Source organism: Mus pahari, chromosome 8, assembly GCF_900095145.1.
Source record: "Mus pahari chromosome 8, PAHARI_EIJ_v1.1, whole genome shotgun sequence".
Taxonomy (NCBI): Eukaryota; Metazoa; Chordata; class Mammalia; order Rodentia; family Muridae; genus Mus; species Mus pahari.
The window spans coordinates 61331760-61350168 of NC_034597.1; the positions used below are offsets into that span (position 1 = coordinate 61331760).

Here is an 18409-nt window from a genome sequence, read left to right on the forward strand (position 1 = left end):
AAATAAATAAATAAATAAATAAATAAATAAATAAATAAATGGGCTGGTGAGAAAGCTCAGAGGTCATGAGCACTGACTGCTCTTCCGGAGGTCCTGAGTTCAAATCCCAGCAACCACATGGTAGCTCACAACCATCTGTAATGAGATCTGACGCCCTCTTCTGATGTGTCTGAAGACAGCTACAGTGTACTTACATATAACAATAAATAAATCTTTTTAAAAAAATACACATGGGCTGGTGAGATGGCTCAGTGGTTAAGAGCACTGACTGCCCTTCCGAAGGTCCTGAGTTTAAATCCCAGCAGCCACATGGTGACTCACAATCATCCGTAATGAGATCTGATGCCCTCTTCTGGTGCATCTGAAGGCAGCTACAATGTACTTAGATATAATAATAAATAAATCTATTAAAAAAAAAACCTCATAAAGTGAATTTATAAATAAATAAATAAATAAAACATTTAACTGAAAAAGTATCGGAGAAAGAAACTATCCTATCAGGATTAGCCTATCCTTTGAAGAAGGCCAGTATATACAAAATAATATCTATAATGTACACGTGCTAATCCCAGCACTTGGGAGGCAAGACAGGCAGGTTTCTGTGAGTTTCAGGTCAGCCAGAGTTGCATAATAGAGAGTCTCCACCTCTAAATAAATAAATAAACTAACCAACCAACAAACAAATTATTTAATTAAGTAAGTAATTAAATACTGAGAGCTAGGGATGAAGCCCAGTTGGTAGAATGCTTGCCTAGCGTGCACAAAGCCCCTCCATTCATGATGGTTCAAACCTATAATCCCAGCATTTCCGAGGTGAAGGCAGGAATCAGGAGAGTCCAAGACCAGACTTGACTATATAGTGATAACCGTCTCAAAGAAAAGAATAAAACAAAGCAAAGCTTGCCGGGGTTTGGTGGCTCACACTTGTAATCCTAGCACTTGGGATGCAGAGAAAGATGGTCCCTGCAAGTTCAAAACCAGCCTGGTCCAGGCCAGCCAGGGCTTCCTTCCATGTCTCAACAAACTAAACTAAACTAATTATGGACCCCGGGTCCTGGGTGGAACTGCACTGGGAGCAGAACTCTATAGAAGATCTCAGTTGCGGAGGCTGGCTTTTCACGTGGGTCGGTGGGTGGGGTTACCCGACACTGCCTAACCCCCCGAGTACTTATGTCTCGGCAGCCCCTTCAGCTGTGCACTGCAAGCCGATGGTGGTGGATGGTCAGCTCTATGTCGTCGTGGCCCAGCTGTTTGGTGGCTCATACATTTACCATTGGGACCCCAACACCACACGTTTCACCAAGCTGCAGGACATCGACCCACAGCGTGTGCGCAAACCCAATGACCTGGAAGCCTTCCGCATCGATGGCGACTGGTTCTTCGCAGTGGCTGACAGCTCCAAGGCAGGTGCCACCAGCCTCTACCGTTGGCACCAGAATGGCTTCTATTCCCACCAGGCCTTGCACGCCTGGCACCGCGACACTGATCTGGAGTTTGTGGACGGTGAGGGCAAACCACGGTTAATTGTGTCTAGCAGCTCGCAAGCACCTGTCATCTATCAATGGAGTCGTACTCAGAAACAGTTTGTGGCTCAGGGAGAGGTGACTCAGGTACCTGATGCACAGGCTGTGAAACACTTTCGTGCTGGCCGAGACAGCTACCTGTGCCTTAGCCGCTACATTGGCGACTCCAAGATCCTGCGCTGGGAAGGTACCCGTTTCTCTGAGGTGCAAGCCCTTCCCTCCCGAGGCTCGCTGGCCCTACAGCCCTTCCTGGTGGGTGGTCACCGCTACCTGGCACTGGGCAGTGACTTCTCCTTCACCCAGATCTACCAGTGGGATGAGGGGCGACAGAAATTTGTACGGTTCCAAGAGCTGGCCGTACAGGCCCCTCGGGCCTTCTGCTACATGCCTGCTGGAGATGCCCAGCTGCTCCTGGCCCCCAGTTTCAAGGGACAAACACTGGTGTACCGACATGTTGTGGTGGACCTTAGTGCCTAGAGGGGGGCTAAGTCCTTTGGGTTCCTTAGGGTGGCACTGTATGATGGGTGGGGACCTCTGTGAGCAACTTGTGGCCTCAAGTGAAGTCACAGGTGGCCAACCTGTCTATGTAGCTACACACACATACACACAGAAGTGGGCCTGGGCACACACCAGGGACTAGCCCAGGGGAGCCATTCCCAATACTGTAATCAGCACCTACATATGCACCAGGCACCCAGTGTCCAGGTTCTCCTCTACGTGCGCACCAACAGCCCCTGATCTTCAGTGCTCCCTGCTCTGCTCTGTCGCTAGTGTCTGAGTGACGCAGTGGGTGAAGGAAGGGGTGAGCCACAGCCTTCTCTTCTCAGCTTAGCCTTCTGCCCTCTGGCCTTTCCTCTGGATGCTCAAGGTGCTTGTGTACCTGTTTGGCATCCACAGTTGCAGCCTCCCTGCAGGTGTGCCCACACTTCCAAGTGTGCCTGCCCACGCCATGCTCCTTCTGCATGTCCCTGCGGACGTTGACGGACAAACTCAGCTGCATACTTGTGTATACCCGGCCACACTCCTGACTCCGTAACTGCACACATCTGGGGGTGTGAGCAGACTGGGTGCTGGGCAAACCGGCGTCCTTGTTACCCCCTAGCTGCTCTTCTTGGAGGGTGCCTACAGCACTACTCTACTTTCCCCAGTGTGCCCCCTATGTGGCTCATAAGGATAGCAACAGGAAGCGTGACCATGGCCTCGTGGTGACAAAGCCACTTACTTCATCCTGAAGCAATAATAACAAGAGGCAACAGCAACCGGGTTCTTCGCAGTGCAGTATAGCTTTCTTCTCACTAGAGTTTCCTTCCACGACTCAGTCCCAACTCGAATGGACACGGGTGGGAAGGTTTTCTCTGGATAGCTATTGCTTTTTCAAGCTCGGGCCATTTCCTCTTTCACCCCATCTTTGAGGTGGGGACCCTGAAGTGTGATTCCTCCTTGACTGGATATAAAGAGCTAGCCAAGGCAAGAATCCTGAGACAGCCTGGGCTACTTGTGTGGGCGCCAGGAACGTGTTGGTAGCCCTGGCACCCCTCCGTGCCATGGAGATGCCCCCGGAGGCACAGCTCAGTGGAGGCTGGATGAGGATGGCAGGGAGGGACACCTGGGAACCAGGCCTCTGCTGCCCTCTGCTGCCCTCTGGGAGCAGCAGCCCTGAAGTAAGAAATGACCAGGCCGAGAGGATTTCTTGAGGCCTGATGCCCTGGAGCACCTGGGAATAATAATGCTATGATTCCTTTGCTTCAAATAAAGTTCCACCCCACTGCTAGCTCTCAGGTGTCCTCAGATGTTTTGTTAGGAGCAGAGACAGGGTTGTGTCACCTGTCCCTGCTGTACACAGAGACCATCCCAGCTTCCTCTTGGCTCCTTTCCCTCAGATGCCCTCAAGGTCACCTGGCACTAGGGTCAGGAGTTCGTGGTGATGCCACCCAGGTGCTGGACTAAGTGATGAGTCTTTCCCACCTGGGTCTGACTCATAGGCCACTGTTCCTTCCTGGGGATTACAGGCATGGGACCTGCTAAGACCTAGGTCTGTCCCTTGGTCAGGATGTCTTTAAGCAACATGGCAAAGACATGCTCAGTCCTTTGCTGCACTGGCTGTCTACCACTCCCTCCCTGAGCTCCCCACTGGACAGATGTCTGCCGTTGTCACCACAACCACCAAAGTGAGACACCTTGGAGATCTAGGTAACACGCTGGTCCTTCTCCCCGTTTTTTTAGCCAGCCGCCAATTCCCCACTCTTTTATCTCTGAGGGTTTCCAAATGAGCATTCTTCCCCTGTCCCCTTGCCCCACTACAACCTTCATCCAAGCCTATCCTCATTGCTATGGTTTCCAGGTCCCTCCCGCCGGCCTACTTCTCAGATCCTTCTGGTCTGCCCTTCCTGAAACATCTCTCCATTATGTCATCTGCTACCCAGGAGCCCGCTTTGGCTCCGAGCTCTTCTCAAAACAAATCCATGGCTTTGTGCCTGACATAAAGCTCTTCAGGACCAGGTGCCAACAGACACAGCAGCACTGGTCCCTCTCCTGCTCGCTTCCATTCTGTCCATCCCTGAGACTCCAGGAAGAGCCTGGGATAAAAGGAGGGGGAGGGGAAGATCATCAGACAGGGCTCGGGCTGAAGCAGTGATCAGGGTCACTAGGGAACCCTGGTGATAGCACCATGTGTGGCCTCTCCTTGTCATTCCTTTCCACCCCCAGACTTGAAAAAAATGGGAACCCGTTGCCATCTTATATGAAAAGAAACGGGGAAAGGGACAGAAATGGTAGGTGTGATGACAACCCCAGGAGGGGGTGCTGGTGTGTGTGCCCCCACACATACACACACAGGTCTCGTCCCTTTTCCTGTTCCTCATTCGTTCTCCAGGGCCCCTTTCGATATATATATATATATATATATATATATATATATATATATATATATGTCTTAGGGTTTCTATTGCTGTAAAGAAACACCATGGAGGTGGTGAGTCTTATAAAAGAAAATATCTACTTGGGGCTTGCTAATGGTTTCAGAGGCTTAGTCCATTGTCAGTATGGTGGGAAGCATGGTGCCACACAGAAAGATGTGGTACTAATCTGCAGGCAGCAGGCAGAGAGAGTGACACTGGGCCTGGTTTGGGCTTTTGAAACCTCAAAGTCCACTCCCCAGTGGACACACTTTCTCTACTAAGGATACACCTACTCCAATAACGCCACACCTCTTAGTCCTTCTCAAGTAGTGCCATTTTGGAAGGCCCTAGCATCTGAGAGGAGCCTGTGGAGGCCATTCCTAATCAAGCTAGCACCACTGTTTTAATTCCCATTTAAACCACACCCATGTGCGTCATGTATCACTGGTCTATCACAAGGGAAGAAGAGCAGGTCTGAGAACCCCCAGAACATGTGTTAACCCCATGCTCTGCGCTCCAGTCTGGACCACACATGCCCAGATGTCAGCTGGATGACTTTGCTTGATGCCAACTAACTTCTCTGAACCTCAAATCCTACAAAGCAGATTAGCAAACCCATCTTGTAGAGTCCGGATTCACTTCACTTACTGAGGAAAAGCGGTGGATGGTATTCGGGTACTTACTTCGCCTGTGTGTGTCTCGGTCTCCTTATCTGCAAAGTGGGTCTAATGATGCCCAACCAGCAGGCTCATCTATCATGGGATAGACGGGTGCATATTGGGCCCACCTTATCATCCTTCATGAGATTTAAGTGTATTGAACACCGATGTATGTCGGTCCCCTTGAAGACTGTGCCTGGCACATAATTATGAGCTATGCCGGCCTGGAGGATTGTATTTGAGATGGAGTGACTCCAAGGCGGGAGTTCATGAGAGTGAGAGACAGGCGCTGCTCAGTGACAAATGCTCTCTGGCAGTGGGGGTTCCTCCACCACCTGCAGTCTCAGAGTTCCTGTCCCCTATCTCCTATCTGTGGCTTCAGGCACCCAGTCCTCCCCCACTGTCCCTGGCCACAGCTTGCAGTAAGGGACAGGTCTAGGTTTCTGCTCAAATGCATGTGGCAAAACAGACACTCCTGAATCCTCTGTACCTAGATCCACGGTTGCCTTTCTCCCTTCATTCCTTCCTTCTGAGCTTGTCTCATTTAGTCCAGGCTGGCCTTAAACTCACTGAGTAGCCAAGGAACTTTGAACTTCTGACTCTTGCCTCCAAGTTTCCAAATGCTGAGATTACAACTGTATGCTACCATGCCGCTTTTCTGTGCTGCTGGGTACTGAGCTCCGGACTTTATATATATCAGGCAAGCGCTATACCAACACAGCTGCCTCGCCAGCCATACCCACTGAGGTTGCCAAGGGAGCTGGCTTTCGTCTCCCAGACACCTTGGCCTTCTGTTGCCCAGTTGCAAGATAAACATTGATCCTAACAAGTCACTCCCTTCAGTGGAGAGAGACATTCTCTCCACCAGACCTTGAATGCCAAGCTTTCTGTGTTGTGGCTGCCTAGTCACCTGCTTGAGGGGGTCAGTCACGAGTCCAGGGAGCTGCTTAGCAACTCAGGGTCACTGGATGACTGTGTCAACAGTTCAGGGCCAAAGGCTACAAGAGCCAGAGTCTACTTCCTCTGCCAGAGCCTAGGTGGGTGACACTTGGCTGCCAGCCTCCTGCTCCCCCCACCCCATGAGGAGCCCAGCTCCCAGCATCAGACCTCTGACTTTTTGTCCTTTAACTTTCCCAAGCACAGGCATCGGCATTGGCCTTGTGTGGGTGAGATGGTCCCAGTTGTGAGAGTTCAGAGTGGGCATAGAGCTCTTTCCAGAGAATGAAAACAGGAAGCTATTTTGTTGTTTTCCTTCCTCCCTCCCTCCCTCCCTCCCTTCCTTCCCCCAGGTCACCCTTGCAATCAAATCCTCCTGCCTCAGCCTCCTAAATGCTTGGTTTACAGGCGGGTGCCACCACACCAGCTTAAAACAAGGCTTTAGTTGGCTTGGGGAGATGGCCTAGTGGGTAAAGCGCCTGTTGCAGAAACACAAGGATCTGAGTTTGGGTCCCTAACACCTGCATAAAAACCAGGCAAGGAAGCACATCCGGGTAATCCCAGCACCTGAGGAGTGGAGACAGATCCTGGGGGGGTTAATGTCCAACCAATCTCCCTTAAACAGTGAGCTCCAGAGACCTCCCCCCACTCCACGCCTTCAATCCCAGCATTCAGTAGGCAGAGACTTACAGGCAGGTCTCTATAAGTTTTAGGCCAGGCTGACCTACATAGTCAGACCCTGCCTTAAACGAGCAAACAAGAAAAATATGTAGAGAAACAATTGAGAAAGATATCCTGATGTAACTGCTGCCCTTCACAAGCCCCTTGCCCGCACACACACGTGCATGACCATGCATGCACCACACATGCACAGAGGGTGTGATGCTGGAGTCAGGGAAGAGGTGTTAGAGTCAACCAGTGGGTGGACGTGCCAAGGGACCTGGATTCACATGGGGTTCCCAGATGATGGGTTATCCCTTCCGTCCTTTACTGTTCTCGACACATCCTAAGTTGGTCCTGTCAGTTGCATCCTTCTGCCTTCAAGGAACTATACAATAGTTTTTGTTTGTTTAATGTTTTTGAGACAGGGTCTCCCTATGTAGTCCTGGAGGTCGTAGAACTCAATAGGTAGACTAGGTTGGCTTCAAACTCACGGAGATCTGCCTGCATCTGCCTCCTAAGCGCTGGAGTTAAAGAGTTATGCCATCATGCCTGCCTGAAGAATCAGATCCGGGATGCCAGAGAGGTGGCTCAGCAGTTAAGAGCACTAGCTGTCCTTCCAGCACCCACATAGAGGCTAACAGCACCTGTATCTCCAGTTCCATATATATATATATATATATATATTAGATATATATATCCAATCAGTGCTTTCTTAGATGAAGCCCTGGGTTTGAGCTCTAGCATTGCAAGAACCAAACATGGTGACATGTGCCAGTAATGCCAGCATTTAAGAAGAAGAAGCAAGAAGATCAAAGCCATACCTAGACTACGTAAGACCCTGTCTATATTTTTTTTAAAAAATGGCTTTTTAAATGAATGCTGTGTCTGGGACCTTCTTAATGGGGTCCTCAAGGCCTTAGATGTTTCTTGTTTCTCCAAAAAAAGAGTATGGGGGAGGGGCAGTAGGAGCAGGGGAGCCGTAAGACACAGGGGAGTTTCTCCTGTGGGCAGGTTTCATTGCTGGCTCCCACATCCAGCAATACCAATAAAATTGATGATAATAATTAAGGCTGTCTAATCACCATGTGTTTGTTTATTCCCAAGAAGCCTCCTTTCCCTGGCTCCCATCATTACCAATTCCATCCTCATACATGGTGGGCGTTAACTGCGCTCTAATAAAAGGCAGTAACTGCCCCTGTTTCCACCCCCACAGCCCTGGGGTAGCTTGGCTCTCATCCTTACCTCAAGGTGTGTGTGTGTTGAGGCGGGGTACTGAACTTACTATTTTCAGATGGAGCTACTGAGACAGAGGGCAGAGGTCACAAGGAAAAAAACAAAACCCACATGAAAAAAAAGTCTTTCTCCTTTGTAGCCTCCTCCCCTCTTGGAGGAATAGTCATCTTACCAGAGTTAACCTCTTTAGGTCTGTGACCCCCTACCAGGGCCACTTGTAGCTGGCTGTTGCTGATTCCCAAGAGATTTGACCATGCCACACACACATTTAGCCACTGGCCAGCAAACTATAATGCTTCGTAGCATTGGGCCATTTACCTCAAAAGCACATTTCTTTTTTCTTATTTACTTTATTTCATGTACACCGGTGTTTTGCTTTCATTTGTGTTTGAAGGTGCCTGATCTCCTGGAACTGGAGCTACAGACAGTTGTGAGCCACCATGTGGTTGTTGAGAATTGAACCCTGATCCTCTGGAAGAGCAGTCAGTGCTCTTAACAGCTGAGTCATCTCTCCAGCCCCCTGAGGACATTTCTTAAATTTTTTTTTTTTAAAGATCTTTGCAAAGATTAAGGCCATGGGTAGATCGGAAAAGCTTCTCCTGGCAGTAGATAGTTGACAGAGACCTACAGTTGGACAACGTAAAGAGACTGAGCCACTTCAGAGCAGTCAGACCTCAACAGGATGTCTCCCCGCCATCCCTTCGAGGCTCCGGGATCTCTGCAAAAGCGGGGACAGACGGCAAAAGCGGGGACAGACGGACTGTAAGAAGCAGGGGTGGTGGACGCCTCCACAGAAATAGTCTTTTCCAGACCAAATGGGCAGATGCACACATGAATTCAGAGACTGTGACAGCGTGCACTCGACCTGCACCAGGCTCAAGCCAGACACAAAGATCAGCACAGAGGAGGGGAAGTGGGCACAAAGTCTCTCTCATCCCTAGCCACGAAGCTATTCGAAACTGCTATCAGCTGGAAAAGGGAAAGTTATACTGCTTCAATGAAGTCTCACTGGGTATAACAACTATACTCCAGGTAGGTCCCATGCTCAGAAGTAGCTGGCCAACACCAATCAGACTCCATGGTTCTGTTTGGTTTTTGGGGTGTGTGTGTGTGTGTACATACCTTTAATCCTAGCACTTGAGAGGCATAGGCAGGTAGATCTCTGAATTCAAGGCCAGACTGATCTACAGATAGAGTTCCAGGACAGCTAGAGGTACAAAGAGAAACACTGTCTCAAAAAAAAAGAAAAAAGAAAAGAAAAAGAAACTAAGATGATGATGATGAAACTAAGGTACTAATAATGATGAGGACGATGACTATGACAATGACAGTAATGATATATCTAAGTTTGTCAAATGTTATAGCTAGCCAGTGTGGCCAATCTTATAAGAAGCTTCAACAATCCCATCATTTCACACAACAACAATAACAAGCACAAAACAGCAAGTGTTGATATTAAAATTTTCTGGGATATCTCTATTCCTGTCTCAGAAACGGGTGGGATTTCAGAATTCTAGGAAGGAAGATCAGGGGTGAACCTGGATTGTCACTCAATCTCTAAGACATTGGGGTCAGATTGCCCAGGTATAAGGATGGTGGGAAGATGCTTTAGAAACAAGTGGAGCCCTGAAGCTGTCAGGAGGGTGATTCTCCAATCCCACTCTTCCCTCCTTTCTATCATGCTCAGCTGGACTTCTGCGAGGATCAGATCAGAACCTGCTTCCTTTCGGCCAAGCACTCATTTTATTCTCTATCCCATTTTACAGAGATGGAGAAATGATAAAAAGGCATCTGAGGAACACTCGGCTTTCATTTTCTCTCCTTTCCTTTTGTTTGTTTGCAACAGTGTATTGATTACACCTGTAATCCAGCCTGGACTGATAATTCTCCTGTCTCAACCTCAGAGACTCATGTGTGCGCCACCCACGCCTAGCTAGCAGTTCGGGTTGTTTTTGTTCCTCCCTATCTGTCCACCTGCCAACCTTTCAGATCTGGAAGCCTATTCGACCGGCGGCCCCACCTCCGAAGTGCGCCGAGCATCGCCGCTTTAAGAGACGGCCCTTTTGTCTCCCTGACCTCGTCCCGCCCCTCTGAAGGCTTCAGTGCGCCTGCGCCTCGAGCTTGAGCGCTGGGGTTGGGCAGGATCTGGTTCCGTGCAACTTTTAAGTGAGTTACAAACTCCGCCCCGGACACCGGTGCAGGTGGTCGGGCGCTCCGCGACCCCGGCGGCCGGTGAGAGCGGAGCTCCGGCCGGCCACCCGGTCCCGAGACCAGCAGCGGCGCCCTCGACGGGGGACGAACGGTTCTCCGCGGCAGGAATTGTGGGACTGAGCCGCCAGGATTCGGCGGGGCGGAGGGACGCGCCCTCCCGCCTCGCTCCCAAGGCGGCTTCCTCTGCGAGGCCCTCCGTCCACTGGTTCCGGCTTCACCCGGCTCCCCCGCGCTGCGGGGTCGGAGTCAGGGGTGGTGATCTCCGCCTACACCGAGGGAGAGGTGTACTGCAGCACCACTCGGCCCCTTGTCCCCGCTCCTGAGTGAGCGTCCCTCCGGTTGTCTCTTGGGGTCATCCCCCCTAGGCTGTCAGGATGGTGTCCTGGATGATCTGTCGCCTGGTGGTGTGAGTATGGTCACTGTGAGACACCTCCCCCCCTTTTGTCCCAGGATGCCAACCTTTCTTTGGGTGGAAACTGGGAACGTTTGTAAAGAAGGGAATTTTTTTTTTTTTTTTGAACTTCATGACCCCGTTTCCCAGCACACACTTAACGGTCCTGGGGGGTCTGAAGTGGGACCTGGTCACTGCGTACCTTGTTTCCACCCTGCAGCCTTCTGGCCTGACAGAGACCCTTCCTGCAGACAGGTGCTGCTAGGGCTCAGGGCCTTTACCACCCACAGCCCCGTGAGAAGGTGATTAGGTACTGCTGTGGGCGAAGTACCTCCTTCCCATCTAAGCAGCCACATGACCCGCCACCCTAGCTTCAGCTTTGGCAGCCTGCACCTCACTTTTGGATATCCCAATACCTGCCTGGCTCAAGTGTCCCTCACTGCATGCTGGTGGCCCTGGGCCTGATTACGTGTAGTGGGAGGGGACAGCCTAGGTTCTCACCCACCTTATTGTGTGTTCTCAGTCTGTCCTGTACCCATGGGCCACCAGCGCAGGCCTAGGCAGGCTCGGGTTGTTTGTAAACAGCTGGGTGGGGAGGCAGCCTCCCGGGCACTGACTCAGGCACCCAGGGTTGTGCAAGCCAAGCGGGAAAAACAGGGCAGGTACTGCCATCTCGCACCCTGGTCAGGGGGAGCAGCCACCTGGCAGGGAGAGGGTGGGGCATGGTGCCCCTCACACTTCCTGTGACTGCTGTTCCAGGCTCCTATTTGGCATGCTGTATCCTGCATATGCGTCCTACAAGGCTGTGAAGAGTAAGAACATTCGAGAATATGTGAGTGCAAAGAGTAGGGTGGATGACAGCATTGAGGAGTAGTCAGGGAGGGGGTGGGACTTGGTGATGTTGGAGGGCCTGGCCTGTCAGACTCCGGGGGCTCAGTCGATGGTGGAACAGATCTCAAGTAGAGTGGTCAAGTGGAAGGAAGGCCAGCCATTAACAGTGGCCATGGAGGATCTTGTGGGTGAAGCATGCTGGGGTGGGCACTGGAACGGAAGGCATTTTCTCAGGGGCTCCTGTCTAAGCAGATGTGGGAAACTGCAGCCAGCAATGCAGTGGGACTGGCTTTGAGGAATCTCTAGGTTGGGCCAGCTGGGGGCGGGCATTGGTGCCTCCGGCTCCCAAGCTGAGCTCTGTGCACTCTGACCCACAGGTCCGGTGGATGATGTACTGGATCGTCTTCGCAATCTTCATGGCAGCAGAAACCTTCACAGACATCTTCATTTCCTGGTTCGGCCCAAGGACTGGCAGGCCACGGGCTGGGAAGGCCCACCCACTCCCTGGCCTCTGGCTCACACGAGCCCTCCCCTTGCTTTCACAGGTTCCCGTTTTATTACGAGATCAAGATGGCCTTTGTGCTGTGGCTGCTCTCGCCTTACACCAAGGGGGCCAGCCTGCTTTACCGAAAGTTTGTCCACCCGTCCCTATCCCGCCATGAGAAGGTACCTCTGAGGGAGATAGAACAGAAACAGAGGAGGGTGTGTCAGAGAGAAAGTCCTGTGGCTCAGGTTCAGGCAGCCAGAGGTGCCCGGGTCCTATTCCCTGCCCTCTATAGTTTTGTGGGACTGAGATAGGGATTGGCTTCCCCCATCCACCTAGATGATACATATGGACAACCTTTAGGGGTGTGACAAGCCAGCAGGGAGTTGACATGGGCATGGAAGAATGGAAGGAAAACCTGGGCATGGAAGAATGGAAGGAACACCCACTAAGTTGTGGAATGGGAGTGTAGTTGGGGAGTCCTGCTCTCAGTTGTCCTGGGTAGGACCCATGGGGTTATGACACCCAGTGGCTTCTTGGGGTCTGCAGAGACGTGGCTCTTTTGTTGATCTGAGCCCTCTGCCCTGGTTCTGCAGGAGATCGACGCGTGTATCGTGCAGGCAAAGGAGCGCAGCTATGAAACCATGCTCAGTTTTGGGAAGCGGGGCCTCAACATCGCTGCCTCAGCCGCTGTGCAGGCTGCTACCAAGGTGCCGTGGGCCCCGGTGATCACAGCGTCTTTCCCACTCCCAGGATCTTTGAGCCAGATCCATTCTGAATCTTGTGCCCCAGCGATTAGCTGAAGGGCAGCTTCCCCCGTTACAGCCCTTCCCCTTGCAGCCCTGCTCTGGAGTTAACAGTGGCTCCCATCCCTCACCTCCTAGAGTCAAGGCGCTCTAGCCGGAAGGCTGCGGAGTTTCTCTATGCAAGACCTGCGCTCTATCCCTGACACCCCTGCCCCCACCTACCAGGATCCCCTCTACCTGGAAGACCAGGTACCCCGACGTAGACCCCCTATTGGTAAGTGGAAAGGGGGGAGCTGGCCTGGGGAGGTGAGCCTCTCCAAGGACTAGAGGCAAGCTGGGCGTGACCCCAGGCTTGTATAAACGTTCAGCTCTGCCCTGCGGCCTCTCTTTGGCAGGATACCGGCCAGGCGGCCTGCAGGACAGTGACACAGAGGACGAGTGTTGGTCAGACAATGAGATCGCCCCCCAGCCGCCTGTCCGGCCCCGAGAGAAGCCTCTAGGCCGAAGCCAAAGCCTTCGGGTGGTCAAGAGGAAGCCATTGACCCGAGAGGTGAGTGTGTTGGGAGGACAGTGTGAAGTGGGTGGATGGAGCTGCCGTGCTCACACCACTCAAGGTACACTGGCTTTCTCCTCCCAAGGGTACCTCACGCTCCCTGAAGGTCCGAACCCGGAAAAAGGCCATGCCCTCAGACATGGACAGCTAGAGTCTGCAGATGGAGGCCACCTTACCTCTGGAGCCAGCAGGGGACCTTTCGCTGCTACACCAGCTACCTGGGCCCTGCTCCTTCCGGCTTGTGCCTAAGGGGCACATGGTGTGGTACCCTGCACAGGGATACATTCACTGTACCAAAGCAGCCCAGGCCCGGGGCCTATTTATTGCCTTCCTCTGCCTTTTTCTTTCCCAGACACGGGACCAGAGCCCCACTAGTCCCCACCGACGAAACCAAAAGTCCAACCAGCTGTGTTCATTCCTTCTTGTCCTTCAAAATACTTGACAGCCTTTTCCAAGGCCTGGTTGTGTGTGTGTGTGTGTGTGTACACTAGCTGCGTGTTTCGTGTTGGTGAGTGAGGTCAGACTTATGAATATTTTTATAAATAAATACCAAACAGTGTTTGGCCTCTCCTAATTTGCCTCTTCACATCTATCAACTCACTGCAGGCCCTGGCAAAGGGTGTAGCGGCTGCTGGAAGATCTCTGTGCCCCATCCTGGCAGCAAGTATTCTTACAGTTGCTCCCAGGAATCCCTGGGGAGTTCGGGTGGAGCCTGGTGTATTTGCACAAGCCTTTGACCCCAACATGGTTGAGGGGGAGAAGACAGGAGGATTTCTGTGAGTCCAGCATGTTTACATAGCCAGTTCCAGGTCAGCTAGGACTAGAGAGAGACCCTGTCTCAAAAACACCCAAGGGGCTGGTGAGATGGCTCAGCGGGTAAGAGCACCCGACTGCTCTTCCAAAGGTGCAGAGTTCAAATCCCAGCAACCACATGGTGGCTCACAACCATCCTTAACAAGTTCTGACTCCCTCTTCTGGAGTGTCTGAAGACAGCTACAGTGTACTTACATATAATAAATAAATCTTTTCAAAACAAAACAAAAAAAAACGAGTCAGGCTGATCTTGAAGAGTCAATCAGGAGTCAGTACTGGCCCTTACAGGAAGAGGCAAAGGTATGGGAAGCCTATAGAAACTATACAGAGCAAACCTGGGGAGGCAGGCTAGGACTTCCATGAACCAGGGATCACAGTTGAGTGAACTCTTCCTGTAGACATTCAGATACGATTAGGGTGAATTTTCACTCTAAGCCACAAGAGGGCAGCAGCTGCCTAGGGCCAGGCTGCCCCCACCTTCCAGGTCAAAGTGGGCGGGGCTCGGAGACGAGCCAACGCCTCACCCTGCTGGGGCCTGGATGCTGATGGGGCAGGCCAAAGGAATGATGCTTGCCAGCAGGGCCAATGATAACCCTTCTCTGATGCTTGCCTTCTCCATCCATGGACACCCAACTTGCCCTGGATTGATTTTAATCCATCTCCTTTGATCCCTGGGTCATCTGCCCCTAAAGTAGGAGGCAGATGTACCCAGGGTCCTCCCTCCTCCCACCCCATCTGTCCTTCCTTCCCACTTCCAAGTCAAGAGTGCTGGTTGGAGGAAAACTATGAGCTGCTAAATTGGAGTGTCCTGTGAGGATTAACTCTTGGTGTAGGGATTATCTGGGTTTTATTGGAGGGAAGGCACTTAATCTGTGTGGCTGGTTTAGCCTCGAATGGACTGGGGTTCAGTGGCTTTTCCCTATGGTATCCCCTCTGCATGTGATGCTGACCCTTACTGCCCCATTACTTCACCCAAAAGATGTGTTGCTAGGTACCTTAGGGGTGAGGAGACAAGGAAGGAGCCACTATTACTATGATCCCCATTTCCCAAACAGGCACACAAAGGGCAAATGATTTGCCCAAGGTGGCCTAGCTGGTAAGTGGCAGGATTGGGCTTTGGACCAGGCAGTCTGGCTCCAGAGTTGATGTCCTTAATCACTATTCAGTAAATGGCTGTTCCTTGCCTGGGGGCAGAGCCTGGAGGAGTCTGGCGTGTGTGGGATATCTGTTGCACGCCTGACCTTGTGCTGAGCATTTCAGAGCCAGTTTCTTTGAATCCTCTCAAAGGGGCCTGTTGTCCATCTTACAGGTGAAACAGCTTTCTCCTCTATAGAGGTGCTGCTGGAGAGGTGGGCAAAGTCACTTGGTCCTCCTGGGAGGACTGCTGGAGCCACTGTTCCCTGGCTCTGCAGAGCCCAACTCTGCCCTCTCCCCCCCCCCCCCCGGCCTGCTTTGTTCTCCCACTCCAACTCATACACCTGTCTCAGAGCCCTCTGCGCGCATGCCTCTGCCTTGCTTAGCCACTCACGGAGAGACTTCAGCCTTATTTTTACTGTTGTATCCCAGACTACATGGTTGAACCAAGGTGCGATATTTTTATAACTGTGTGATTTGTTGATGAAATCCTGCTTAGCATCTAACTTCTGCGCTGAAACATCACCCCTTCCTCTGGAAAGCCTCTCTCACTCCCCAGCACAGGATTAGAAGTCATGGAGTCATTTGTCACCACGATCATATCTCCAAGTGAGGCTCCCAGCCTCAGCTCAAGGCCTGACACCTCTGAGGCCTGAAAGAGGACTGTGACTAAATCAACACATACATCAAACATCTTAAACCTCTGCAGGGTGAGAGTGAACTTTGGCTTTGGTGGCTGTGTCGTGTCACCTCAGTTCCACCGCACAGCTTTCAAAACACCAGTGTCTCTGGTACGGCTTGGTGAACGGCTGGGTAAAAATCGTATGGTTACTAACCATCCCGAGGCCACAGAGAAAGAAATGAGTAGAAGGTCCAGGTGGTAGGCATTTCTGGGCAAGCATAAACGTGAGCTGAGACTTGGGGCACTGGGTAGCACCTGGACACCCCTCAGAACAGCTCTGAGAGCCACCCAGACACACGTCCACCCAGCACTACCCCCCCCCTGGAGAAGGGCCCTGGACCACCACTGCTGCTCTGGCCTGGCCTCTTAAAGGGAGGGCATCTGGTCTTGTTCCTACTTTCCAAGGACCACCAACTTTCTGCTTGATGCCAGCGTGCCTGGTCTCCCCAGGTAGGATCAAGGTTGGGAAGGTCCTGATACCAGAGACCAGTCCCTAGCACATACCTTCTGTGGGTTCTGGTCCCACCCCCACTCCTCAGCTTTTCCTATTCTTCCTGGCCTGTTACCATGACAGCCAGGACTTACTCTCACAGTCCTTTCTCTCTCCCAGGCCGCTTCACCTCTCGCCATCCTTTTTTAACCCTCTGCCTCTGACTCCATCACTGGCCCTCTGACCTGTGGCCCTTCATTAGCCTGGTCACTTTCCCCTTCTCTGGATTCTGTCACAGCACACAGGATCCTGTGGCTTTATTTTTTAGCTGCCACTCCCAGCAGCATCCTAAGTTTCTGGGTCCCACACATGCAGTCCTGGCCCAGGCTGAGTTAGGGGTCCTGGCAGGCACTGGAGGGATTTCAGGGGGTAACTGTTCAGGTCCATGTCCCCATTTCTCACCCAGCATCTGGGATTGGTGCCCACTAACAAGCGACCTTCACCGCTGGTTCCTAGGGTTAGGGGATCCTGGGGGCAGAACTGGCATTGCTGCACACACAGGTCCCCAAGCTCAGCCTGGAACACAACGGAGGCTAGATGGCAGTGGGGGAGGGCTAGAGAGAGAGGAAGAGCTCCAGAAGAGGAATTAGGTCAAGGATGTGGGTGGGTGGGCTAGCCAAGTAGAAAGGATAGCATCTACCCCAAGCTTCCTCCTGGCTCCCGCAGCATCTCCACACTTCCCTTCCCTGTCCCCTCCTCCTGGTCCTGGGAGATTCACCCCCTATCCCCCTTTCCCCGTGCCCCCCACCCCAAGCATGGCCGCAGGGGTGGGGGTGGGGTAGGGGGAGGCCAGCCTCAGCTGTCTGAAGGATGGAGGGGCTGGGGAAGCAGGGCTAGGTGCCCAGACGGCCGCGTGTGTGGGAGGGGATGTCCTCAGATGCCCTCCACCCGGCAGTCCCCGCTCTGACGTGGGTGCCCCCCCTCTCCCCGCCCGGATTAGTGGCAGCTTGGCCTGACTCTCCGGGGCTCCTTCCCCCCGCCCTGCCTGCTGCCCACCCCTGGGCAGGGGGCTACTCTGCCTGAGGGGCACTGTGCTTGCCCAGGTAAGGGGCTCTGGGGTGGAGAAAGGGCAGCCGGCTGTCAGAGAGTCTGTGCCTGTCAGCACGAGTGTGTGTGTCAGCATGTGTGTCAGTTTGTGAGGGGTCGGGGTGGGCGAGGGCTGGGCCCATGTGAGTCTGGGGGTGCTAGTAAGTTTGCCAGGTCCATGGTCTGGTCTTGTGACCACACACTGGGTGGCTCCCCCACCCCCACCCCCACCCCCGCGTGTTTGTGTCTCTTGTGTATGTCCTCAGCTCTGCTCTATCCTCAGGCACAGCACAGCCAGCTACAAGGACTCTGGCCTGTGGCATAGGCTCTAAGGCAAGGATGGGGAATGTGGTGGAGTGCGGGTGGTACTTCTCCTTACCTTCGTCTCCACTAACCCCTAAGCATTCCAGAAGACTGAGAGCTCTGGTCTAGTCCAGGCAATATACTCTGACAGGCAGATATGGCGACTGGAGGTGCGGGGGGTGGGGGGTGGGTATCTGTTCAGCTCCCCTGACATGGTCCCTGTCACCTTAGGGGAAGACAGCCACAAGCCCCCAGGACTCGGGACAGCCCCAAGCTTCCACTCTGGCCACTACCAGGCCTCAAGCCACAGGACTCTCCCACAAGCCTCTGCTAAAGGTAGGCCAGGGAACTTAGATTGGGACCACAGGCACATGCCACCCCCACCACCCTGCCCTGGAACCAGGAGGTTGGGGGGGTGGGGGGGCAAGCTAGACCCCCCCCTGCTGCTCCAGTCCCTGTTAGACCCTCCTCATTCAGCTGCCACAGCAAAGTAGGGTCAAGTCACCCCCAAGGGAGTGGATAAGAAAGGGAGTATGAAAAAGCCAGCCATGTAAACAATCCCTGCCAACCTGCCTACCACAGACTTGGTCTCTGTGAAGGAGAGGAGCAAGGAGGATCTTTATCAACAAGGCCCAACTCAGAGCAGGCAGCTAGGACAGATGGACCTTCTCCCCCAAGTACCTATCCTGTTCTCAACAGTGGGTGAAAGGCTCCTTGCCTTCACCCCTGTCCCTTAAGTGAAAGACATTGGGCTCTTCATGATACCCCTTCTTCTTCAGAGATGGTGGAGTGACTTGGGACCAGGTTGTGGCCACCCAAATCCATTCCTTCCAC

At 52.7% G+C, this 18409-nt stretch overlaps 2 protein-coding genes across 2 annotated transcripts in view; both read left to right on the forward strand.

The window, feature by feature from the left end:
- Lgi3 (leucine rich repeat LGI family member 3) overlaps positions 1-3294 on the forward strand; it is a 7532-nt gene extending 4238 nt beyond the window's left edge. The window contains exon 8 of the mRNA XM_021203706.2: positions 1183-3294. Within this exon, the coding sequence (XP_021059365.1) occupies positions 1183-2000 (818 nt within the window). The 3' untranslated portion in view covers positions 2001-3294. The remainder of the gene's footprint in view (positions 1-1182) is intronic.
- Positions 3295-10037: 6743 nt separating this feature from the next.
- Reep4 (receptor accessory protein 4) lies at positions 10038-13701 on the forward strand. The gene is made up of 8 exons (XM_021203553.1): positions 10038-10528; positions 11273-11345; positions 11722-11798; positions 11890-12010; positions 12425-12538; positions 12713-12848; positions 12970-13124; positions 13213-13701. Exons 1-8 carry the CDS (start codon positions 10497-10499, stop codon positions 13276-13278), a joined length of 774 nt encoding a protein of 257 aa, XP_021059212.1. The 5' UTR covers positions 10038-10496; the 3' UTR covers positions 13279-13701.
- The last annotated feature ends 4708 nt before the right edge of the window (positions 13702-18409 follow it).

Bases quoted from the DNA above. Each gene is read 5' to 3' on its own strand.
- Reep4 (XM_021203553.1), top strand. From the start codon at position 10,497: ATGGTGTCCTGGATGATCTGTCGCCTGGTGGT. The intron at 12,011-12,424 runs GTACCTCTGAGG...CTGGTTCTGCAG, and splicing joins CCCTATCCCGCCATGAGAAG to GAGATCGACGCGTGTATCGT. The intron at 13,125-13,212 runs GTGAGTGTGTTG...TCTCCTCCCAAG, and splicing joins GGAAGCCATTGACCCGAGAG to GGTACCTCACGCTCCCTGAA.